At 35.1% G+C, this 27,387-nt stretch overlaps 1 protein-coding gene across 5 annotated transcripts; it reads left to right on the top strand.

Annotated features, from left to right (window-relative positions):
- The first annotated feature begins 991 nt into the window (after nucleotides 1-991).
- LOC149553336 (putative E3 ubiquitin-protein ligase BAH1-like) lies at nucleotides 992-7,709 on the top strand. Of its 5 annotated transcripts, none has more exons than XM_089788806.1 (7): nucleotides 992-1,154; nucleotides 1,285-1,478; nucleotides 5,802-6,001; nucleotides 6,110-6,358; nucleotides 6,647-6,784; nucleotides 6,993-7,051; nucleotides 7,271-7,709. In XM_089788806.1, exons 2-7 carry the CDS (start codon nucleotides 1,319-1,321, stop codon nucleotides 7,377-7,379), a joined length of 915 nt encoding a protein of 304 aa, XP_089644932.1. In that variant the 5' UTR covers nucleotides 992-1,154; nucleotides 1,285-1,318; the 3' UTR covers nucleotides 7,380-7,709. The 5 variants fall into 5 exon arrangements, with proteins under 5 accessions (XP_089644932.1, XP_089644933.1, XP_089644931.1 ...); XM_089788807.1 differs by having other exon boundaries at nucleotides 994-1,154; nucleotides 5,862-6,001; XM_089788805.1 differs by having other exon boundaries at nucleotides 995-1,154; nucleotides 1,296-1,478; nucleotides 5,757-6,001.
- The last annotated feature ends 19,678 nt before the right edge of the window (nucleotides 7,710-27,387 follow it).

The raw sequence follows: 27,387 nt of genomic DNA, 5'->3' as shown, positions 1-27,387 counted from the left end.
ACGAAACCATTGAGAGATGTAATTGCTATTGTATTGCTTAAGTATGTACATGAGTTATTGCTTCTGCTTTGTTATTTCTTGAATTGTTTAAATCTTAATAAAAATGTTTAGCAAACTTAGTGTCATTATAGGTTAATTTCTCTTGGGTTCCCTGGCAGGGCGTTACAAATTAAGTGGCAAAGTGACAGACCCAACAACCCATCAAATTGGGTTTATTAAAAAGTGGAATATGAATATATTCTTATTCCACTTTTTTTTAGGAAGACCGCTATGCTCGTTTTGGAGTAGAATTAGGAGAAATGAATTCTAATTCCATTTTTTTTGTTTTGCAAACAAACGTCAAATTGACGAATGTAGGTATTTAGATTTTCCTATTCTCAGCCAATTCCTGCAACCAAACTGAACCTAATTAGATTTAAACCACACCATAACTATCTTAACATAGTTATCATTGAAAAATATTATCTAACAGTAATATTATTTTTAAACATGTAAATGATTGCTATACAAATTTGAAACTTCTATTTTTCAACATCAACATTCAAATACATGAATTGTGTAAATATAACACATTTGATTTAAATGATTGTCATTCAATATTATTATTTTATAATAAAAACCTTAAAAACAATTTACACTTACTTATCATTTTGAATTTTTCCATGAAACATTAATATTTATTTTTAAATAATAACCTACAAATCACATAACAATAAATAAAGACCTCATTCCCAATATAAATATTCCATAATTCACAAACCAAAAAAATAAAGAGTTTGAACCACAACAACACACTCTAAGCATACTACTAATTATTATTATTATTGATTTTATTATTTTATCAAATATTATTAAACATTAATATTTTGTTTTAACATGTAAATAGTTGTCATTAATTCTAGCCAACCAGCACAGAATTGAATATTTCCAGTACTCCATTTAAGACCATCTCACGTGGGAACATTGATCCTCCAGTAAACTAAACTAACACGTTGCTTTTCACGCACACAACCCACTCCACTTTGTCACACACGCCGTCTAATTATAGCATGAAAACACCTGGATGAAGTCCACTACAACACTTTGAACGCTTTCCCTGTCATTCACAATCTTAAGTTTTCAGCCCGCCCCCATTGTTTTCCTCGATCCATATGGTATGACCATCTCCTCTTTCTTCCGCACTTTTTGCCGCTTAACACTAGCTTGCAGTTTCAAATCGCTTTTGAAGTTTTACTAGACAATCTCATTCCTTAAATAGGGCTGAATAAAGTTTCAATGTAAAAGATTTTGTTCAGGGAAGAGACTTTGCTCTGTGAGAATGAAGTTCGGCGAGGCTTATTCGGAGTATTTGGATGCAGAGGATGATCACTTTCTTCAGAAATGCCGCCATCTTGAGTACGAAGAATTGAAAAATGTTCTGAAGAAGTGCAGCCATGCCGGTGAAGCTCCTGATCATGTCGACAATGAAATCTGTCCCGGTATTCTGTTTTGCTATACACGGCTTTTGAAAATGGAGTTTTGAGATTTTGTTTGCCCGTTTTGTTGGTTTTTTCGAAAATCTGTTTTATTTGTTTATTGACGTATGGCCGTTATGAGCTCTGTGTGCTATTCTGGCTTTGGTTTACATTTTTGGCGCTTGGTATTTATCTGCATGCATGTACGCCAGATGCATGTTGCAAATTGTAAGGCTAGAAAAAGTAGAGGGAACGACTGATAGACTATTATTGAATTTTACCCTGTTTCTCGCATTTATAAAGAGAAATTGTTATTATAAAATCTTGGATGTCAGGGCGAGGTACAGTTTTTTTTTCACAGTTTTTGGATTATTTTAATAAAGATTTGTTAAATGATAGTATGACTGTCTTGATATTACATTTGTTGAATAGCGTGAATTGCAGAAGCATAAACATTAAATGTGACTGTGAGCACATCAAGGTTCGAACCTAGGTTATTTATGTGGTGAGATAATATTGCCAAGCTACCAGATCTCTGCAAGGTCGGAGGCTACCTGTAAGTTGATTCACATGGATGAACATTTTATCAGATAGGTGCTCAGAGCATCCATTTACACCACGTTTTCGTGGACATTGATCTTAACGGAGAAGGAATTGTTCTTCTCATTATCAGGGGTCTGAGTGGATGTTGGATTAGACATTGGAGAAGGAGCACAATTTCCAAATAAATCATAAACCACAGAAATGCATGTGCAAAACATGGCTATAGGCCCTTAAATTATTTGAATAATGTCAGATTTGGGGGAACCCGGAAAACCAATCTGTACTAATTGTGATGCTAGTTGATTGAGAGTGCTAATGGCGGAATGGGGTTGTTCTCGGTGTATTGATTTACAATATCCTTCTAGGTTTGGCAGCAGAGGTTATTTAAATTTCGACATTTCATGTCTCCTCACGAAATCCCTAGTGATATGTTTAGTACGGAGATCTGAAATTGCAGAACTTGGATAACCTAGGGAGCAAGTTCAAAAGAACATTGCAAATATTTGTGCATGCCAGACAGGGGTAAACTTGGTTCTGAGCTGGTTTATAGATGTGGAAGAGTCATGAGGATATGGAGACTATCTTTCCAATTGAGCACCCTATTGCATGCACCTACTTATTTAGGGAAAGGCTACCTTTATGCATGTGGTATAACCTTCATGTTGGTGGTAGTCGTCTTTTAAATGGATTATTTTGGAGAAGCAAACAGGGTATGTATGATCTTCGTGTCAAGGAGCTCTCTTTCAAACAAACTACAAATTTCGATAACTTAGACTTGATTTGTTAGAGGTCGGCACTTTGATATCGTCAACATAAGGTCGCTTGAGTTGAAACTACTGCATAGACATAAATTTAATATTTATAATGGTGGGACATGCAGCCAGATTTAAAGCTGAAGCTCGAAGTTTGAGATTTGAACAGCCTTTGATGCTGCCACGGGAATGCATATGTTTTAGGGCTTGTGAGGCATAATATTGAGACTGTTAACTCTAGACATCTATGATTTACTTTCAAGCTTTTGTGTAGGAGCAGCATATCGCTTATTGGGGTGAGGGTACTTATCTGTGTAACAGAGTATTTGCTAGATAAATTATATTTGTTCCTATCTGTATACATCCAGCTCTCTTTACCGTGTTGCTTGGTGGATTGTCACACAGAATTCTAATTTCTGTGGTCCTTTATGGTTTGGAGCCGAAGCTGACAAAATTCTTTTGCTTGTATTACTATTTTCCACTTGAGAAATGTTTAATTTTCCTTGAGCAGATTTTGTGGCTCTGTCTTTGCTGTAGCAGTCTGACATGATCATTTCCTTGGAGGGTCATTTAGAAGATACTTAGATACTTTATATCATGCTCTGGGATTTATGTTTACTCCAAGAGTGCTGGTCGTGAGATAGTATTGATGGAGATCGAAAAGTGATGCCAAGATATTGCATCGCATTTGCCTTATGTTTTACAAAAATAATCAGAATTTCAGATTTCTTGGGGCCACTCAGTTTCATAAGTGTTCCATTTTGAGACTTTTTTTTGTTTTTGGGCCATATATTTGAAGATTGGTATTGCTTTTCCAAACAAACTGCTTCAAAGCAATATCTAAGAGACAAGAAATTTACAAAGAGACCTGAAATATCAGAACTTGGATAACCTAGGGAGTCAAACTCAGAAGAACATTGCAAATATTTGTGCATATCAGACAGAGGTAAACTTGGTTCTGAGCTGGTTTATAGATGTGGAAGAGTCATGAGGATATGTAGACAGAGCACCCTATTGCATGCACCTGCTTCTTATTTAGGGAAAGGCTACCTTTATGCATGTGGTATAACCTTCGTGTTGGTAGTAGTCGTCTTTTAAATGGATTATTTTGGAGAAGCAAACAGGGTATGTATGATCTTCATGTTAAGGAGCTCTCTTTCAAACAAACTACAATTTTAGAGAACTGACGCTTGATTTGTTAGAGGTTGGCACTTTAATATTGTCAACATATGGTTGGTTGAGTTGAAACTACTTCATAAACATCAATTTAATATATATAATGGTGGGATATGCAAGCAGATTTATAGCTTAAGCTCGAAGTTTGTGATATGAACAGCCTTTGATGCTGCCACAGTAATGCATCTGTTAATTGTTTTAGTTCTTGTGAGGTAATATTGAGACTGTGAACTCTAGACATCTGCAATTTACTTCTAAGCTTTTGTGTAGGAGTGGGCTATCGCTTACTGTAGCAATGGTACTTATCTGTGTAAGAAAGTATTTTCTAGATAAGTTATATTTTGTTCGTATTTGTATTCATTAAACTCTCTTTCCAGTGTTTCTTGGTGGATTGTCACACAAAACTCTGATTTCTGTGGTCCATTATGGTTTGGAGCTGTAGCTTACAAAATTCTTTTGCTTGTATTACTATTTCTACTTGAGGAATGTTTAGTTTTCCTTCTGCAGATTTTGGGGCAATGTCTTTTCTGTAGTAGTCTGACATGATCATATCCTTGGAGGGCCATTTAAAAGATACCTAGATACTTTATAGCATGCTCCAGGATTTATATGTACTGCAAGAGTACTGGTTGTGAGATAGTATTTGTGGAGAAGGAAAAGTGATGCATTTGCCTGCTGTTTTACAGAAATAATCAGAATTGTAGCTTTCTTGGGGCCAGTCAGTATCACTGTGTTCCATTTTGAGACATTTTTGGTTTGTGGGCCATATGTTCTGAAGATTGGTCTTGCTTTTCAAAACAAGCTGCTTCAAAACAATATCTAAGAGACAAGAAGTTTACAAAGATGCTTGTTTTGTGGGTTCTACTCATACTTTCTGTCTTATATTTGAGACATTGAAGATGATGAAATCTGCTGTAACCTAGAGGATACTACTCATACAGAATTGTTTCCTATTATAGGAAATGGTTTCCAGCATCCCACAGACAGCTAGCTTAGAACACACCTCCATGTCCTGTAGATGGTAATTCTTTATTCTTACAATATGAAACAGAAGCTAATGAACAAACAGGCCTCAATGCTTCTTAGTTTTGAGAACCAAAACACTCATCATTGGATTCTTCATCTTGAGTTTAATGAACATTTATGTGCATGGAAGATTATCAGAAGACAGAAGCATATATTCTTGTTTCTGTAATATGAAAAATTATATATATTGAATATTAACCACGACCAACCCAGTCTGAACCATTTTGAATTTCTTTAACATTTTTGTGCATGGAAGATTATTAGAAGACAACCTATTTTTTATTCTGTAATATGAAATGTTCTCTTTCTTGAAGCTTTACCATAGCCAACTCAGTCTGATACCTGCTTCAGCAACTCGCACTTTTAATTTAGTAAAGGTAATATTCCCTCAAATATTTCCTTTTGTCAAAAAGGACTTCTTATACCTTGAGTAACAAAACTTGTGGGAAAACTGTTTACTTATAATTTTCACTGTTCTTATACCTTGTTAAGCCTTCCCCCAGGTCAAGCATTTTCTGTTATGCACAAGGTAGCTCCCCACCTAGGAATAGTTTGTTAAGGTCTTCCTTGACATTAGACCTCTACTGCTTTTGCTTCAGGTCATAGAAGGAAATTCTAGTTTGTTGTGCTTGCAATTTGTACCTGGACATTATTGTCTAATTTTCTGTCTTTGGCATGTTAGTGTATTCTCTTTGTTAACTTAATAAAATTATATTTTTATTATGTTTGATATCTTCAAGTATTCTGGATGGTATGTGACGAGCTCTTTAAGGTTATATTTTAAGAATATATTGTCTGTGGGCAGTTTGTGGTCTGAACTTTTTCTCTGAACTCTCAAATGAGATATCAGCTATAGCTGACTGCTTCAGTTCACGTGCCCAACATTTATTGCATATGCATCTTGCCTCAGCTTTTCACAAATATTTACGGCGTGTCAGTCACTGCTTTGGTGATGACTATTTGGCAATGATTCAAGAAGGTCAGAACCTAATTAATTATGTTGCAATGAATTCCATTGCTGTTCACAAAATTTTGAAGAAATATGACAAAGTAAGTTAGATCAACAGGGATCATTACAAGCTTTTTTCAATATATTTGTCAAATATCATCTATAGATCATATAGATATTTGAGTTTTGTTTATGAATTTGTATTGCAGGTGCACTGCTCTGAAAATGGGCAGAACTTCAGGAGAATTCTGCAGGCAAAACACCTTGAGTTATTGCAGTCACCATGGCTAATTGAACTGAGTGCCTTTCAGCTGAATACAAAAAATACAAAGCATGGTGCTTTCAGTGAAGAAATTTGTAAATGCTCATGTGATCTCAGTGGAACTGAACCTATTATTATGTGCACATTATCTGAAATTGTTAAAGTGGAATTCAGCTTGACATGTTCAGTTTGTTTGGTAAGATTAATCGTCTCTTTGCTTGTTTTTTAAATACTGATGTTAATGTATACAGTGCCCTACAAGTTTATAATTGGTGTTACTGTTGATGAAGTAGAGGTTTTAGAAGGTGGGCACTCTACCTTAGTAGTATTTAGAGGCGTCTAAATATCAGCTATTCCATTTTAAATTTAATCAATTATTTGTTTCAGACAACTGACTACAATAGACCTGATCAAGAAATGGCTCTTATGTTTTTATGCTCTAGGGGTGCCTTGTTTATTGAAGTTCCTAGTGATGGTGTTTCAGGACATTGTATTTGAGCCTGTAGCTTTGGGATGTGGGCATGTTTTCTGCAACAATTGTGCTTGCAATGCTGCTTCTGTACCATTAATTGATGGAGTCAAGCATGCAAAATCACATGCAAGGTGTCCCTTGTGTAGACAGGTGCAATATTATTTACCAATTTCTGATCCCTACTGTGTAAATGAATTGCATTAGATGATTGATGACTGTAAAATGTTGAGTAGACAACAAGCATTGAATTTTCATCATCTTATTTTCTGAAAATTGACTTCATGTTATGTATTAATATGTTAGAAGTTTTGGGTATGAATATTTAAACACTAAGCAATTTTGGTTATTGTGATTACAGAGTGATGTTTATGCAGATTCAGTGCATCTGGCAGAATTGAATTTGCTCGTAAAGAAAAGGTATGAGGATTGAAAACATAATAATATCGTGTGTTTTAGTAATTATTCAAAAACATTATACTTCTCATGGTTTTGCTGGATTGCAGTACCTATTTTGTTGTCAAAATTACGTAATTGTTTACATTTTTGTGACAATTCTACCTTGATCGTCAAAACTCTAGTTGATGGTTTGAGTATCCATGGAAACAAAAACAACTGAATAATGTGTTCTCCTAACAGGTGCAAAAAATATTGGAAGGAAAGGTTTTATGTGGATAGAGCAGAGAGGATGAAGGAAGCAAAAGATTACTGGGATGTGCAGAAGAACTTTGTCCTGGGATTTATCTAGACTTATTTGTAACAGTCTCTAAGATAGAACAATTCTTTATTCATATGTCAAGTGATAATAAAAATACTTATATGTCGGGCTTTCTAAAACATGTTGCATATGAGTTTCATTTGTGACTGAATAAAATCTTTTTTTGTAGCCCAATGATGAATGTTACCTCACAATGATACTACTTTGTGATATGAATATCTCAGTAGTGTAAACTTAATCTCTCTTGTTGCAGCAGATGTTGTTACCTGTAAGTGATGCTGGTTCGTGGTATGATCTTGCTAGTGTATTGAATTGGTATCATCATTTAATACAAATTTTGTACCAGAGATATTTGATGCATTATGGTTTTGGAAATTAGATATTTGAGTAATATTTGTATAGTATTTTTCAGTGCATTGTTGGAGTAAAATATACTCTTGTTTTCTCGTGACATAAATTTGAAAATCCTCAGTGCAGGGTCATTGGCAGATTATGGTTACATTTCTTCATCCTATTCTTTTCCTTTATTAGGAAAATGTTTGGGTTATCGAGAAATGTGAACTAAGGTGTAGCGGCACATTTTAAATTTAAATCTTGGAAGATTAAAATTGCTTGCAATGGTTTGAAGCCAACAAGATTTGGATATTGGCTTCTCGTAGGTGACTGTTACTGACAAATAACATCATTATCCAGAAATTGGTGAATAGTCAAATTCTGCTCAAAATTAAATTGGGTTACAAGTTTTTAAGATTATATAATTTTTCTATTTTTCTATTGTATAATTATATAGCTGAAACACATAAGTTAATAGCAGATTCTTATGAACTCTAGATATGTAATTATATGACTCTGAAATTAAAAGAATGTTTGGTTCAGAACAAATCTCTTACTGTTAAGGATTAATTTAAACATCTTATAATGGTCCATATCATTGTTATCAGACTACGTTAGATAGATGTCAATTTGTGCCACTTCCTTCACCTAAAACAAAGTTGACTTTAATAGCTTACAAGATCACAAACTAATGGGGATAATTGAAACATGTGAAGCCAGTGGAAAGTGAACCAAGTGTGTGGAATATCTTTTCTGAATATCATATAAGGAAAATACAGCACAAATATGAGTGGCCCCTTCCCAACAGCTCCAATTCATGGCAAATACTTTTTGAAAACTATCATAGAACAAATGAATGAGTTGCCTAATGGAAGACAAAACAAAAACCTTCATATAAGAAACAAGCTGTCCAACTAATGGAAAGACAAAACACCAAATTAATACGACGTGTAACGGTGGGTCTCTATTATGATAGGAGTGAGTAAAGCTGAAATGTGTTTTGTTCTAAGATTTATTTTCTACCCTCCCAACCTGCACGGCCTCCCGCCACAACAAAAAAACAAGAGCTCTGCTAATTTTGAGCAGAATATTCTAGAGATCTATCGGTGGGTGGCTCATATACGTCTCAAGTAAGCCAATTTTTTCACTAAGAATGCACTAAAATAGCATTGTGACGATGATGCGCAATAGTAATTTTAACATAATGGGCGAGCTTTTTGTGTAGGATATTCAGATTAAGGTAATATACTGGAGTAATTTACAAGTTAAAAAAATGTTTCACATTTTTGTTTGGTAATGGATTTTGTTTTTGTGGTAATGGATTATGTTTTTTTAATAAGGTGGCGTTGCTATTTAAGGTACAGGTATGCTTGTTATTGTTCCGAGCAAGTTAAGGATTGAGGTGTATCTATTTAGCTTTTTAATTAAATTTAGTTGTAGCTGTTTGGATTATAGTGGATTAACTAATTAAGGAATATACCATCATCTTTACCAATTATTGTCAATTAAATATAATTGTAGGTATTATAGGGCGAAGTTAAGTCTATTCCTCTAGCCGATACATACATCATTCTACCAAATCTTTATTCATCTCTATACATACATTATTCCACACTTTTAGTCTACTCTATTTTTTTACATATCTATATCATTTATAGTTGGCTTTTATAAAAATTACTTATAAATAGTTAATAGAAACTAATTTAAATCTTGTCATGATATTCATATCAAGACTCAATAATATATATTTTGAGTCAAACTCGTTAATCTATATTTTACCAGTAAAGGAACAGGGGAATCTATCTCTCATGAGAATGAATGGTCCACTTGGCATCAATTGCATCTAGAAGATGTTCGCAAAGGTTCAATATGAAGACTTCTTAGGTCACTCATTCTAGTACGACTTTGATCAATCTATCAAATGATAGTAATATAAGAATTTAACTATATAGATTTTTGGTCAAGTTCATTGACTCATATTTCATAAGTAGTGGTTTACATGAACTCATCTCTCATTAGAATGATAATCCCCTTGCCACTTATTATCTCTAGTGATGCTCATAGGAGAAAAGCATTAAGATTTATCAAGAGTTTATCCATCTTTATAGTGCTTTGACTCAACTATGTCTAATCATGTTTTTTTTTTTTAAAAGTTTTCTTAGCTTGCTACACCACTTGCAAAACCTTTGGCAAGTGTTGTGTCTTATCAACCATTTGTCATAAAGCCCCTTTAACTCATCGATTGATAAGCAAGAAGCACAAGCCCAACTCCCATAAGAATGAACAGTCCACTTAGCACTTATTGCATCTAAATGTTGTTCAAAGTGATGAACTAGCAAAATTTTCTAGGAGTGTCCCCATCCTATACTACTTCGTCTCATGTGTATGGTTCACATGAATCTACCTTTTATGAGAATGATCAATCCACCTAACACTTATTGCATCTATGTGATGTTTATAAAGGATTAAATATTAAGACTTCTCAAGAGGTCATCCACTGCAATACCACTCTAACTCAAGCATTTAAAAATGAAGTTCTTCACCAAGGCCAAACCTATTTGCTTCCTACCCTCTTTGTGCATACTTCAATAGGTGCTATGTATAATAACCCATTCATCTTGGAGTCCCTTGAGCTCATAATTGTTCAACATGATAGATTTTCTTCAATATGTCAAATTATGATATTAATATTAAGACTCAATAACATAGTTTTTGAGTCAAGCTTATTGACTTATATTCTATCATAAGTGACACACAAATCCATCTCTCATGAGAATGAACTTTCCACTTAGCACACATTGCATACAAGTGATGATCACAATGGTGAAGCATCAAGACTTCCAAAAAAAGTCACATATCCCAACACTACATCATCTCAAGCACATTTAACCATAGAGTTCACCATGACGGCCAAGTCCATTTGATTTGCTACTCTATTTACAAAACCCTTAATAAGTGTTATGTATTATGGAATATCCATCATAGACTCCTTTAATTCATATATCATAAATAAGATATATTTTCTAAATTCATCATTATACAAAATTAATATTATGATTTGTTCCTATAGTCTTTTATTTTTGAATCAAATTCTGTAGACCCGTATCCTTTAACTCATATATCATAAATAAGATATATTTTCTATATTCATCAATTTATAAAATTAATATTATGATTTGTTCCTATAGCCTTTTTATTTTTTAATCAAGTTTGTGGACCCATACTTCATATGTCAAATTGCACAATTGAGTCTTGATAATAGCTCAATACATTGGAGAAAGTAATTTTGACTTATCCAATTGTATTAGAATTCAAATTTTCCTACTTCAACAAAAATCTCCGCAACCCCTTTTAACTACCTATTGTTTTGGGGTTAGAACAAATAATCAACTTGTGAGTGAATCATCACCATCACCATCACCATCAGATATCCATGTAGAGAGCAAAGTTGAATATATCTTACATATGATGGGATTACTGGATTTTCCATGTATAATAGAAGAAATAAATTGATGGGCACAATAAAAAAGAGCCCTACAGTGGATTCTTTCCGTGCATTGGGGAGACTGCCTTTTGGATTCAACGAATTGATAAGAAAACCTGCGCCACGCAAAGATGTCCCTCTTTTTTGATTGGGGTTGCGGGTGGGATTCGAACTCTGCAAGTTTCAAATTGGATCTCTAAATTCATTTATACTTTCACTAATTAAAATAAAGCTTTCACAAATAACTTGGAGAAAGAAGTGAAGTCTATCTTTGAAAATGAAGATTTATGATGAGTGTAAAAAGTCAAGAAGTGCAGCTGCTGAGTAGCGGATTAGTGATTTCCATGAGTAAAAGAAGTAATGGAAAGAGGCGTTGAAAGAATGCTTTCCGGACATTATTGCGCAGATTCAGAGTTTTCGCATGCTCTTTCTTAGAAAATGAATGACTGCTTTGTGGATTCCACGTATATTGATTTGATATGATAGAGGAACTAATTCCTTTAATAATGACAATTGGGAGAGTTATGAAGGGACAAAATGGGGAGTTCAACATTATTAAAATACTAAAATCAAAATTTGGAAGATTAAAATGATAAAGTGTGTTGTTTAATTAATTATTTTTTATTTTCTTATATTAAATTTTTTGAATCCATTATTGTGTGTGTTCTTTTTTAAGAAGATTTCACGACTATTTGACATCTTGGGGGAATTTTGGTAGGGAGAGGGGACTAAGACAGGGTGACCCTATCTCTCTCTATTTGTTTATCATAGTTGTTGAAGTTCTGGGAAGGGCATTCTTGAGAAAAATGGAAGGGGGGTGATTAAAGGTGCCACACCGACATCCACGCTTCCACTCGAGGTGATCCAACCGTTTGTGGATGACAGACGACACCTTCCTAAGTGGGGAATCCTCGACGGGCAAAGCCAAAGCTTGGAAGTCTGTGCTGGAGATATATGCGGCTAATGCGGGATAGAAAATTAATTTGGACAAAAGTAAAGTGTTCTTCAACATCCCCCGTGATATTCAGAGGATTGTTAATATTTTGGGGTGTAATACTACTGTATTGCCAGAAATGTATCTGGGCCTCCCCTTGACGGTGAAAGATGTAAGTAACAACTTTTGGAATAGCATTCTAGAGAGGATGGAAAAGAAGTTGATTGGGTGGAAAGGTAAAACCCTAAGTAGTGTGGGTAAGCTTCAACTTCTGATTTCCTTCCTCTAGGGATTACCTGTGTATTTCCTATCACTGTTCAAAATTACCCAGTGTATGGCAGAGAAATAGGAGAAAATACAACGTAACTTCCTTTAGTCAGGAGGAAGTGAGAATAATAGGTTAAGTTTGGTAAATTGGGATATGGTTTGTAAACCTAAAAGTAGAGGTGGCTTGGGAGTAAGGAATATATCTGATTTGAATAATGTGTTGCTCACCAAGGTGGGGTGGAACTTGATGAAGGAGGAAGCCAACTAGTGCAATATTCTGAAAGCCAAGTACTTGGGGAATCTAAAATTCTCTCACTGCACCTGGAGAAATGATCTCCCTATGGGATCTAAGATATGGGGAAATATTGTGAAAAACATAACCCTTTTGAAAGATGGTGTAAGGTGGTTGGTGGGTAATGGTAATCAGATTAACTTCTGGGAGGACCCATGGCTTATTGATAAACTGTTGGCAAGAACGAAGTATGGGTCCCTTCGGAACCACCTCCAGGAGTATTGGGGGTATGGTGGTTGATTTTATTGGCCTAGGGAGGAAGTGGAAAAAGGTGGAGTTGCAATAGAATGCTCCGATTGGAGGGGACCTGATAAAAGAGCTAAATGTTCTACTAGAAGGGTACAAAATCCCATGGATGGATCAAAATGATGAGTTCATTTGGAAGGCGACTTCAACAGGGGAGTTCTCTGTTAAATCAACCTACAAACTAATGTTTGATAAAACTTTGGAACCTAATGACTAGGGGAATATACGATTCAATCATTTAATCCAAAAGATTAATATATTCTAGTGGACCACCATCCATGGGAAAATTCTCACTATTGATAACCTAATGAAATAGGATTTCCAATTATCCAATAGATGTTATTTGTGTAAGAAGAAGGAGGAGAATTTTACCCACTTGTTCCTTCATTGTAGTTATGCTTCTAGTGTTTGGGGGAGGCTTTTACAAAAGCTAGAGGTGAATTGGGTGTTTAACAAGGATCTGGTGCAATTTGTGGAGAATTGGCAAGGCCCCTGTTCCCACCCCCTCCTTGTCAATTTGTGGAAGGTTATTCCCCTCCCCATGTCTATTGGAGTATCTGGAAAGAGAGAAATAACAAGGTGTTCAAGAATGAAGAAAGAAGGGAGGAGGTTTTTGTGGACAAGATCACCAAACTTATGGTTGAGAATATGAGTTGTAGCAAAGGGAGAAAACTGATGTTCCCCCCTACCATGTTGGATGTCAGGGTGGCCAAGGGTTGGAGCTTGGAGGAGGGGATAAAGGAAACTGATAATTTCAATCTGTTGGCCAGGAAAAGGACATGATGGAAACCCCCGCCTGTGAATTGGGTTAAGCCCAATTTTGATGGTGCTGCCAAAAAGGAGGGTTCAACAAGAGGAGGTATGGTCAAGGATAGTAAGAGTAGGATGTTGTTGGCATATTCTGGACAGCCAGGGAAAGTGTCTAATAATACTGCGAAAGTGATGGCTCTTTATTGGGGTTTAAAATTGGTGATAAGTGTGGGATGGAGAAATGTGGAGATTGAAGGTGATTCAAAAATCATTATTGAAACTATTAAAGGTAACATGAGGGAAGGATGGGCCAATAAACGTGTAATAGAAGACATCAGACACTTTTAGTTATTTTAAACAGGTTTGATTTGAATCATATTTTTCGGGAGGCAAATAGTGTAGCAGATGGAATGGTGGTGTTAGGCCTAAAGGCGAAGGGACTAAGATATTGGAGGGAATTAAATGCCTTGCCAAATTGGGTAAGAGATTTAGTGATTCAAGAAATTAAGTATGATGAATCCTAGCTGGAGAATTATTTTAAATTTTTGTGACCTGCTGCTGAGTTGGCGGATAGGACAAAGTTATGAAGGACAGATGGCAAGGAGTGATGGAAGTGGTATTGGTAATAATAAGTTTGCATGGCCTAAAAAAGAAAGAATTTTGAAGTTTGAGATGAAAGGGTTTTCAATGATTTTCTTATGCGTGTTCTCATACGTTGGGATGAGAAAAGATTCAAATTTAAAATGGTTAGTAAATATTGGGAATGATGGAAAAGATTGTGAAAAAGATAGAGGCGGTCGACATGTGACATTAATTTCTACAAGGGACGCTACTATAATTACTATCAATAATGGTCATTATGTTCACTTAAGAGATATTATTTTTCTACCTAAGTGTGAAATCATTCTTAGTAAGTGTTTCTAAGTTTGAAGGGGAAGAGAGGTTTAGGGAAAATTGTAGAGATGGGTGGTGACCTTATGCGAATTGAGTCATCCATGATAGAGGAGAATGTCAGGAAGTTGTTGGTGTGGTACATGCTGAAGGAAGGTGGCTCCATTCCATTTATGGACGCGCTAAATGGGCATGACAAAAACTGTTATTTACAATTTGTTAATTCCTGGGAGGACCAAAGAGTTATGATAATGGAATCTCGTTCCACATCTCTGAGGAAGTCATCTCCCTAGCAATGAGTTTGGCAATGAAGGGAAGGAAATGGAAAAAGGTGACTAAGGTGGCTAACGAAGCGAGTCTACAAAGCTTCTTTTAAGATGGGGAGGAACCATTTCAACACAAAGGTGGTTTTATGTGGGAGAAGCTCCATGAGCTATGGAATGAAGTTTTTTTGACGTTGATGAAGTACTTAACTTTGGAAGGGAGGTATGGTGTCTGTTATTACTACCACTTTCCTCTCCTAAACCATTTTTGCCACCATGATATTATTTCCATTTCGTTCCTTTTGTTGCATGATTTAGTGGATATGGTAATTGATGTAAAGGAAAAAATGAAGAAGGGTGTTAATTTTACCATTTTACACCAATGGTTAATGTTCCAGTTGTATCAATTTCACCTGGCCCTAGTCCCCCCTAGAATCATGGAGATTGATATTCTTTCCCATCCAAACCCTCAGCCCCAATTGGTTCCCCTTAGGATCACAAGTCGCAGAGCCCCTATTCCATAGCCTTCACCTAGTGGGTCCCCTATTGAATTAAAGCCCACCCCCTTAGGAAAGAAAGGGAGACAAGATAAAGGGAAAGAGAAGGAACCAAAGGAGTCAGAGGAGGAGGGGAGAGGGGGTAGGAGGAGGTTGGGGAGGTTAGGAAAGTCCACTGCTAAGAGGAAGCTAAAAGCTGGGGCCTTGCAAGAGGAGGATTCAGATTTGAAGGACACGGGTCATCCCAAATGAAGGATGAAAGAGAAGGCATCAAATTTTGGGGAGGGGAGAATGGAGGAGGAGGAAGAGGAGGTTTGAGATTCCTCATGGTCTGGCTCGAGAGGAGGGATGAAGGAGAAGAAGGAGATGTCGCATGTCTCGGCCACCATTGGGTTGGGGTGTGTTGACTTAACTCGGGACCAGTTACCTGATATGGTGGATAGAGTGCCCTCCCCCATAACGATTTCCTCCCCTGTTAGGGTTTCTCCCAAGGACAACGCTAGTCCCTTGAATGTGTAGGATGTTACTATAGTGCAGGTAGACGATGTTCCTAGCGACATGCAGGAGGTCAACGCGGAGATCGAGAAGATGGTTGACACTAAGGTGTGGCAAAGAATTCATGTGCTGGAAGAAAGGATGCATCTTTTGACAAAGTTCATAGTCAAAGTGACACGTGTAGCTGCCACCACACTTCACCTGCTTAAAGATATGGAGGGAGATTTTCCAAAGGAGGACTCCAAAATGTTGTTTGACTTCCTTGTAGAAGATTGGGAAAACATCCTCCTGGGGAGGAAAGAGGCCAAGCAACCTTAATGACTCTCTCCTTCTAGTTTTTTTTGTTGGTTGTTGAACTTGGCTGGGTTTAAGGTTGTTATGCCTTTGTTTATGTATTTATGTAGCTTTTCTAGTTTTAATACAAGCATTTTGTATGTTAGGCCTGTTGATACTCTTTTAGTTATGTTTATGAACTATATGTTTTTGTTTTCTAAGTGGTAGGGGGTAGTTTTGGTTGTTGGTAATTTGCTGGTAGTTGACTAGTTTGACTAGTTAAGGGTGCCCATCCCCCTAGTTTTGGCTGCTTATAATTCAAAAACATCTAAAATGCAACAAATATTTATTATAATGTGTTTATAATGTATGAGAGATATTGATTTCTTAGTGCATTGTAAGTGTATGATAGATATTGTTCTTGTATTTTCATAATTTATAAGTAAAATAATTTCGATCAAACTTGTAAGGAGAGATTCTAGGATCAAAATTATAGTGATTGTATTTCTCAAGGTTTGATCCTTTATGGATGGGTCTATCAAGGAACACACCATTATTCTCGCTAATTGAACTATAATTATTTAACATATTAATTATTTTAAATTTGTCAAATCAAAGAATTCAAATTTATTGTCAAAGTGATATTTTAAATTGAAAATATTAAATAAGTATGTGTGGTACATAGTGTATATAATCAATTTTCCTTGATTTAAAATAAACTTAAGTATCTATGAAACTTTCATATTGAATAATCAATCCTCTTTACCCTAAGACCAAAATGTATATGCTTAACCTTCTCCAACTTATAGAGAATTCATCTAAGGCTCAAATATGTTCTCACACTTTGGTTCAAAATGGATCATTGGTGATATAACATCAAAATATATACCTTTAGAATTTTCCAATCATATACCATTCATAGAACTCATTTCCTCAAGGAAAAATATTCAAGGGTTGCAAAGAACTTAGCAAGTTGAGTTGGAATACTAAAAGTATCATAAGTGATTAGACATGTAATAGATTGTTAGAATAATGAAAAATAATCATCTATAACACTCAACCCTAAATATTACTTTTGGTTGTTAAAAATTTAATTGGCTCATTTGCATTTACAAGATGGTTTCATCTACTAACAAAGCCATTCCAAATAGTATCATAATATAGAACAAGTGGAGACAAAGTGTGTTGGAGCATTTGAAATCTTGAAGACCTTTGAGCTTCCCATTGAAGCCATCCAATAACTTATAAAACTTTTTAACACCTTAAGGGACATTGAAAGGCAGTTGACAAGTGTAATGTGTTTCTATACTTAGTCACTTGAGGCAAGTAGTAGCATAAGATATGAAGTGTGACCAAGAATGTCATCTAAAAATAGTGTGTTTGCATATGTAAGGAAGTTAAGTACTAGAATAATTTCCCTCACTGATGTTGAGAGGAGGGTTATGTAAAAAAAATTCTTTGATCTTATCCACAACAACAAAATCTTAATACAAATAAAGATTAATAAAATGCATACCACAACACAATGATTTACAAGGGAAAAATCCTTTCAAGAGAAAAAACTACACACTCCAAAAGTTGCCTAATGTATTATTCAAAAATCAATTGAATAGATTACATATATACTTGAAAGCTTCTTTGAGAAATATCACCAACTAGAGATCCAATGGTAAGTTACACACTACACACACCCTACATCTCACACAAATTATTTATAGGAAATATAATCAGGGAAAATTTTAGTGGCGAATATTTGCCAATTGGTGAATTTGTGTGTTGGCAAACGAGGATAAATGAGACAGGGTGTGTCACTTGAACTAGGATAAATGAGACAGGGTGTGTCACTTGAACTTTATAAAAATTGGGGCACATGCACACCACTCATCACCCAATGATTTATACAATTTTCTAAATTTTTAAAGATGATATAGCCAATTGAATGTATTTCTTGGATACAACAAATTGAAAACATTCACCTACAACTTTCAAATAATTTTTTTGGATGACCTAAATTTTCCCATGGTTTTACAAAGATTTATTTAGAGGTTCAAAATTTGCCTATCATTTTGCAGATGTATGTCAAAAACTAATGCTATTTTTTCCAACTCTATTATTCATGGAAATATACTAGATAGACCATAATCACCTTGAAAATGACATAAGATGTGTTATTACTATGTGGGCTTCACCAAATATTTGTATATCCTATAAGCTTCCTATCAAATTCACCAAAAAAAGATTTGTATAAATGCATTCATAGATTAGTGTTATTTTACACAATTTAGTTTAGTTGGTCCTCTTAGTCATGTTCTATAGCAAAGTCTTGGACTATCAAGAGCATTGGCGACTGCAATTGACACATTGGTGAGTGGTTAATTTTTGAAGTTTATTGTGTACTTTGTTACAATATTATTTAGAATTCACTAGAAGCTACACCTCTATCTATCTCTAATTTTGAGTTTATTCTTATTTAGTGGGTACAAGTTAGTGGTTAGTGGTCACACGGGAGACCTCAGACATGATGACATCTATATTTTATATTGTAGGTTGTCCAATAGATGAATCATATTTAGATAAATATATGTGATAGTCTATTGTTGCTTCTTCAACAAGTTTTTTTTTTTGGCAATCCTTATTTCATTGGAGATGTCAAACATGAATAATGTCTAGTCTTGCATGTGTAGAAAGATAAGAAAGGCTAACCAAATGTAGAACCTTATCATTGTACTTTATTGGTGGAAATATTTGGGGTCAAAATCATGAACCTACATCATCACAAGTACATTTACAAGATTCTCAATCTACAAGTGTTAGTACACCACTACCATATATTGAAGAATTTGGTGAATCTAATATCTCTGATCATGATGAACTTGAAGAAGATTTTTAGGTAAATACCTAGAGTAGCTAGAATGATAAATTCAACTTGGATGAGAATGCCAAATACGATGATGATGCATGACCACATATGGGAAAAAGGAAATACAAATAAAAAAATGATACAAAATATAAAAAGATCGAAAGTAGGATATGTCAATAAAGAATTTTCAAATAGAATAGGCCTCAAAGTATCCATTCATTGAACTTGTGAAGAATCAAATTCAAGGTAAGCATCTAGTAGAATGAAGATGTAAGATATGCACAAGGATAAAAAAAGGAAAAGAGGTCGTAGCTAAAAATTGGCACCATACAGAAGCATATGGATGAAGTTTATGAGAATAAAATCATAGATGGAGTCGAACAATAAATGACAAGATGGAAAACCAAGGAGAAATCTCAACATGTTAGGAATGTAGAATTATTTGAGAGGAGAAAATAAAAACAAAGCCTATTGAAATAAAAGGCTCAATTAAAGATTTTCTTGAAAAAGAAAAGGAAGTAGAACAGATAGGAAAAGCTCTTCTATTAAATGTTGTCTTTTACATTTTGAGAAAACAGTGTGCTATGATAGACTACCCATTATTGAGTGCTTTATTACACTTTCTAAAAGTTAATAACTATCTTAAGAGTCACTAGTTAGTAAATAGTAGATGGGAATGGGCAAGTTGTCTTGCCAAGGTTGAAAATGAAGATGTAAAGGAGAAAAATAAAGACTCAAAATATATTGCATTGTCTTTAGACTGGGTTACAACAATAGATAATAATTCTTGAGTATGCATGAATGTTTATACTCTATATAATTTTGTCTGCCAACTCCATCTATGGACAATTGTTAAAATGAAGGATGATACAACAACATAAAGTATATTTGAACTAGTAAAGAAATCTCTAATTGAACACGGAGGTATAAATGACATGACAATTTCCAAAATATTGGTAGATGGAGCTTTAGTAATGTAAGGTCACAAGAATGGTCTTTGCACAAAGATAGGAAATTTTTGTGTACCTCACTATTTTAGATTACGGTAAAAGTAGGTTTTGAGGGGACCCAAAATCCCTTACATCATCAAAAAATAGGTATAACGATAAAAGTCCCCTAGGTTTTAAAAGGACCTAGAACCTAAAAAGTTATTTTAGAAACTAAAAGACTAGGTTTTACAAGAACCTAGAACCTATAAAATAATCAGGAAAAGAGCAAAATCCAATTTTTACAAGGACCTAGAACCTAAAAATAGTTTATCAGATAAAAAAAAGTTGGAAAAAGGAAACAAACGCACAAAGGACTAGGACCATCAACCAATCCAACAACTAGGACCAATAGTTAAGCTAGCTCTTTAATCTCCTTAGCTATCTCCTTACCAACAATCACAGTCCCTTAAAGGATATCCTCCACTGCTGACCCAGGAGTAGCTTCAACAACTTTCTTTGTACTTTGTTTGATTCTCTTACTAGGGCCACCAATCAGCTAAACTACAATAGGGGAAATAATTTCCTCATTGCTCCTTCTACCAATGCTCGCATCAGCAACACACAAACTCGAGGTAACCATACCCATCCTTTGACCACTACCCTTTACTAGTTGATGCAACTCAATTTCACAAGCCTTTAGTTTATCTGGGATATTTCCCACCCTACTCTCCAGTTGAATTATTTTTACTCTCTCTTCATCCAGGTTACTCTGAAGCTCCCCTATCTTTTTATTGAGGATAATAATCTCATCATAGAGACAAGAATCAACTAGAAGAGAAGTGTCAACTTTCAATTTATCTTTATGGAGGAAAGTCAACTTCTCACTGTTCTTCAAATATTCATTGCCCTCTTCATCAACCTAATTCTGAGGATTGAAAGTAGCATCATGGATATCATTTGACTTTAAATCTTTTTCCTTGTTCAAACCACCTTGACCAATTTCTTCTTCCTGGTTATCCTTATTCAATTTATGTTTATTAATCACAAGGGAATTTTTATCATCTGCCTCTTCCTTTTCTAAGTCAACCAAGAGCCTCTCCTCTTGAGTCTCTGTATGGGTAGGCCTTTTCCATTGAGTCATGATATCTTTATCCATAGTAGGCCTCAAAGGATCAGAATGAGTCTTAATCCCCATTTTCCAAAGACCCATCATTGCTACTTGCCCCATCATCTTTAGTCAAAGAGGCTCCTCGACTACTAGAGTACCCATCAAAGTTGGAGCTGAGATCACCAATCCCCATCTCACCCTTCTCTTCTTCTTCACTATTAAATTCCATTGCATCCTTGTTTACCTCTAGAATATCTTCGACTTCAATGTCCTTCTTTTTACCCTTCTCAATAGTTTTCTTTTAAACTTTCTTCTCAACCTCCAAAATTGACATCAACTCAATGACAATATTCCCAATACAAACCTCTTTGATTTTCACATTATGGCTTTTTGTTTTTTTTGGCTCTCATTTTATCCAAAGACTCTTTCCTTGAGGACTTCCTCTTCTTCCCCAACACAAGCGAGGGTTTCACGACATTCTTTCTACAATATTTTTCAATTAACAAGATAAGACCTTCATGAAGTACATGCCTACTATCTTTATTTCTATGGGCATTGAGGTTGTTAAGCAGCAAATACTTGAAATAAAAAGGAAAAGATAACCTATCCTTATATCTAAAATGGTTTAGAAAAACAAGTGAAATTTATGAACCCTTTTCAACCTACCATCCAAAATAAAGTACTCGCAAACTCAAGATAAAATATCTTGTTAGATTTCCTAAATCTAATCTAGATCATAGAAATCCCTTTCCTTAACTAGTTTCTTTTCCTCCTCTTCAGTTTTGGAAAACTTCTTGATAGCCGCATGTTGGTGAACATATTATCTTTCCTTATGAAATTCAATAATTCAATCTATGCCCAGGGTAGGAAATCGATGATGCTCACAACAGTTGGGTAAATGTTATGTTATTCATTTCCCTTTGAATATTTACAGGTAGAACTCTATTTCCAACTGATTATTAATGAAGTACAACTCCCTTTCCAATTGATTATCAATGAAGTACAAGTCCCTCTCCAATTGATTATCAATGAATTTAAACTAACTAAAGAATAACATAAATGCACACATTTTCCTAAAAGTGTCTAAGGATCTCTCACGTACTCTTAGGTATGGAGGTAGAGTTCACAAGATTTGGAAATTAAAGATAACTAGAAAGTGCACAGTTTCCACAACAAAGAAAGATTTAAGAAATAATTTAAATTCTACAACAACATGAAACTGATTGATACCAAGGAAGAAGCAAGTACAAAAATCACAAGAAATAGTAATAGATATTATCCACGCCCATTCGTAACAATCCTCAAAGTAGCTATAAATGATTGAGTTCAAAATCCAAGTTTCAAACCACGGAAAATATATATATAAGTAAACTTCTCAAGCACAAAGTCTTAAAGAAATAACAATTGCATATATCACCAACTTCTTTCTATTACTATGTCAGAAAAAGATTTTGAAAAAGATACTATATGCTACAAATATTATCTATCTTACTAAAATCTAACCCTTTCCTAGTTTAATGCTCCAACATTTATAGTTTTTCAAAAACCTGAAAAGGCCTCCATCAAAACCCAGCCTTTTGGTTACAAACGACTACAAATGAAAATAGTTTAAGACAATTTTTCCAAAACTAGAAACCAAGAGATAACTAATCATAACTAAAAAAAATCATTGGGCTTCTCCCCATCTACCTTAGTTTGTTTGACAAGCTTCCAACTCTTGAAGGCGCTTGTAAACTCCTAGATTGCATGAGAATGGGGGTTCTTCAAACTAAGGAACTTTGATCTGCACACATCATTTTGCTATTTTAGTTCCTTGATCCTCTAACTCTACCTAGGCATGAGCTCTTTGTTTAGGTATAAAATCAATTTGATGTTAGCTATTGTGGTGAAATCTTGAGAGGAGGGGTTGTCGCTATCTCTAATCCTAGACATAGTATCATTGAAGCTTTTAGTCAAGATATTAGAATCCATGCTACCATCATCAAATTGCAGGATAACGGTGGGGTTTATGATCTTCATATCTTTCAATATTTCCTTATGCATCCCAATGACTTCAAGTTCAACCACTCGCATTTCTTCTATGGCTGCCCTATAGATAGAGCCCTTCCAATTTATATTACTTTTAAAGATGAATAGCATGTAGGAGTCCATGGCTTTCATAGGGATTTCTCTCAGGAACTTCAATACGACATATTTCTCCACTTCATGTACTTGAAATATGACTGCTTGGCACCAACTTTAATCCACTTCCCACACTGGAACGAGGGTCTGAACTTCTCCAAACAACACTTCTCCTTCCGTGTATGTCATGGTGAAGTCCAAGATAAATTTTCTTCCTTCTTTCATAATGGACTCCACCTATTCATTCATTGCTTTCAAAAGAAACTTTCCTCTCTTTATTTGTTTGACTAGTTGTTGGTTGTCTGATGAGTTAGGATCAAAACATTGCAGGGCACCAACATTCATCAAGGAATCTATATATTTAGTCGTGGTGATTATCATCTTCTTCAGTTCTCTCTTTTCCTTACTTTCCTTTTCGGATTGAGTTAACATATGATCCATGAAAAACTTGAAAAAGTGATTCCCAGTGTCTCTAGAAATGACTCCCAAGTCCATGGTAGTAACCTTGAAGTCCTTAGCATCAATTTCCCCCAATCCTTCTTTCTTCTTGTAAGTAGCCACTTCTACTATAACCTTACCCATTACAAGATCCTTGATCAGTTGTGCATCATTTTTCATCTTCTTACTCTTTGGGATGCCAACAACATACTTTGTGACTATGTCCTTAACTAGCATAGTCACGAGCTAGAGACTATATTTTTTACTTACTAAATTGGATAGCTAGGGTGAGATGGTATAAGTGGATGCTACTGCATGAATGGTTTTAGGAGGGGTCACGAAACCATATTGAACCACACTTGAAACTTCTATCAATTCCACATCATCATCTTGGTTATCTAATAAAGAAAGTCTTTCCTCTTTTCTCTATCCTTTATCCATGGTAACCCCTTTTTGAACTATTTCCTAAGAAAGTGTCACAGACTTGGATTTAGACTTTGTCCTGGGAGTCGTAAGCCATCTCAGAGATGTTTCTTCCTTCTTCTTTTTAGCCATTGAAATATCACTTGTGGAATGGGATAATATTGGGATATCAGAAGTTAGAGGTTTAGAGAAAGAAAATGCTTTAGGAGATTTCACAATCTATTTCTCACTAACTGATCTCATACTTTTCCTCCCCAACCAGTTGTCTATACAAGCCAAAAGAGATCTTTTTCTAAGGTTTATATCATCTTCCTTAGGTCTACTCGAATCTATGTCAAGTTGAATTTTCTCATTTTCTTCCTTCCAACCTAGTTCAATGATTTCAGAACCATCTTCAGTCATCCCAACCAACTTGAACTTTAGTTTCAATGAGGTAATCTAGGGGATCGTCAACATCAAATGATCTCTCCTAACCAATTTGCACTCATCACCACAATTTTCCCACAAATCCTCTAGGTGAGGAGCTAACTGAGGCTAATAATTTATCCCAAACACTAATGTTGTGAAACCTGTACTGTCAAAATTCCTCCTCCCTTGATAAAAAATAAAGTTAAAATTGAGTAGGTTACTTTCGATTACAGAAGCATTATTCATGGTGTTACAAGCCAAAGGGCCAAGTTTGATGGGGAAAATAGACTCCCATCTTTCCTCAAGAAGGTTATCTTTAATTACAAAAAATAACTTCCTATAATTCTCCGCGATGACAAAGCAATCTAGTGCATACCTTGGAAATTTAACAGGCTCTTCCTTGAATCCCCCTACTCTCAAGTAGGTGAACTTTGGAAATCGAATGTAAAAGCCCCCATAGGTTTGGATCAATTTTTTAGCTTTTGGGGATATCCTCAGCATTAGGGTTTTTCTGAGACTTAAGTCCACATTCCCCATTAAAACATCATGCACCTTTTTGAACTCCTCTAACAATCTATCCTTCTGTAACAAGGGGAAATATTGATAGACAATTGTATGCTCACTCCAAGGCTCATGGGGGATGGAGGTAATATCATTGGCACATGAAATGCAATAAGTCAAGTAAGAGGACATATAAAATTATTCTCTTGAGACCTTTAAGTGTTTGAGTTGATTGCTAAGTGAGCTAGCTATCAAATCTGCCTAATCTAGAAACTGCTTCCTAGTTAGGATAATATCTATGTAATGATACATCTAATCCTTAAAAAGTAAGACATCAACAAACCCCTTAACTCAGTGCAACAAAACCATCAAGTCACAAATATGAGGTTTCATATGGTCTTTGGTAACTATCTTGGGTGGTCTTGAACCTCCTTTATAGTATGTTTTCGTCCACTTATGGGCCATAATGTTGTGATACTTTACAGGGTTCTCTTGGTACTGAATCAAGGATTGGGTAGGACCATAAGTGACAAAGGTGCATTCTAGCAATTGTAAGATGGATGAAATGGTTTCCCTGGTGATGGAAAACATTGGTTCTCCATTCCTATTCATAATACTTTTGGTCTTTGCATCATAATAGTCAATACATAGCTGAAGTAATTCTAGGCTTAAAAGGGAAGGAGGGAAAGTGATGGCTTCAAGCAAACCACTTGTCAAAACATCTAGACACCCTTTTACTTCTTTTTCCTACTCAAGGAAATTCTCTTGCACTTATCAACCCTGAATCCCATCAAGTTGGTATTGAAAATTATGGATTTTCTACACTCAAGACTGGAAACATTCTCGAAGAAATGCATAACAGACTTCATTTTAACAAAAAGGAAACAAACACCCCAAACTGCCCTATCTTTTCAAACAACAAAACAAAAGGAGAAATAAGCAATTTTTCACATTCTAACCTATAATCCCCTAAATGAAAATCATATAAATTCCCTTCTTCCATTATTTCTTCACCTTCAATTCACCTCAGTGTAGGATAAAACAAATAAGTTGTAGACTTGGCATTTGAAAAGTAGGCTAACTTACTAGTGAGAGTATTGCTTCATAATGAGGTATTTATGATGAGATCATTCTGGCCCAAGACACACACTTAAAAAGAGTGATGGTACATCTTCATTAAATGATCACCTTAAGGGATACATCCTTACATTCATTATGAACCCCCTAGCAACTGATCTATCTTCTAAGTGAAAATTTTTCCTTTTTATCACTCGTGACGCTAACTCCCTATCCACATCAAGTGATGATAAATCAGAATGAATATCTTAATCATTATTCTGATGTCGTATCTAACACTTTGGAACTATCGTCTTTTCAAGAATTAATAATACTCATGGGTGTAAATCCTTAGTATCAAAACTACTTTGAACTATTTTGAATCAAGGTTCAAAGTGGTTCAAAAGAACATGGTCATCACGCTCGATGGGTACCACATGCAAGATCAAGAATTAGTCTCAAAAATTTGGTTGAACTTCTTTGGACTACTTTGAATCCAAGTTTAAAGAGGTTCAAAGGAAAATTCATGAAGAGGCATCACAAGGCTTGACTTTCAGAGGAAAGATAAGATGACACCCGAGCAGAAGGAAATACAAAAAATTATTGACATAGATTTTTAGAGTGAAGGATGAAAATGAAAAACAACAATGATGACTCAAAACTAGGGCTACCAGTACATTAGATATACTAGTTTCCTTTTTGAACTTCATACCCTCCATAGGAAGGCAAGTGACTTTAGCAATAAAATCCTTTGTCAAGTCCATTGTGACCCCATGAAGAAACACCCTCTCTCCAGACCATTCTTAAAAAAATCTAGTAATATGTGGTTTAAAACCATGCAACTTCTCAAGATACATAGTCACTTTGACCCTTTGAATAATTTCCCACACCGTGCCCTTTTCCTTGCATTCGTTATAGTTTCTTGCTCAACTCACCACCCATAATTCATCCATCTCTGATAACTCTACAACAACTGATAAAAAGCACAATATAATAGTTTTCTTTTAACTCAAAGAAACATTTTTCCCATAAAGTATAATGTTTCCTGTACTATTAGCAATAATGAGGAGGTACTCCCTCCTAAAATGATAATGTCATTTATTAATACCATCCCTTTCCATCTTAATCCTCAAAATCTCAAATAAATATTTCCTTTGACTACATCTGTCAAATCGTAATTAATGATCACCTTTAACTCTTTTTCATTGCTAAGGTTTTCGGCTCACATCATCTTACTATTCACATTCATTGCTTTGTTGGAAATCCAATCAACCACTTTGTTTCCCTCCTCATAATTATGAGATATGATGACATTATCAAACTTATTGAGAAGATTTTTAATTTCCAAAATACCCCCTTCAATATTCCACATCACTATGTTTCTATTATTCAACATATTAATAATATTTAAGAAGTCCCCTTCCAGCCATAATTTTTTATAACCAATTGCCAGTACCATTCTAATAGTA

This window comes from Cupressus sempervirens, chromosome 6, assembly GCF_028749045.1.
Source record: "Cupressus sempervirens isolate cs-2001-9-10 chromosome 6, ASM2874904v1, whole genome shotgun sequence".
NCBI classification, from domain to species: Eukaryota; Viridiplantae; Streptophyta; class Pinopsida; order Cupressales; family Cupressaceae; genus Cupressus; species Cupressus sempervirens.
The sequence above is the reverse complement of the archived record's forward strand: the minus strand, read 5'-3'. Positions and strand labels throughout refer to the sequence as shown.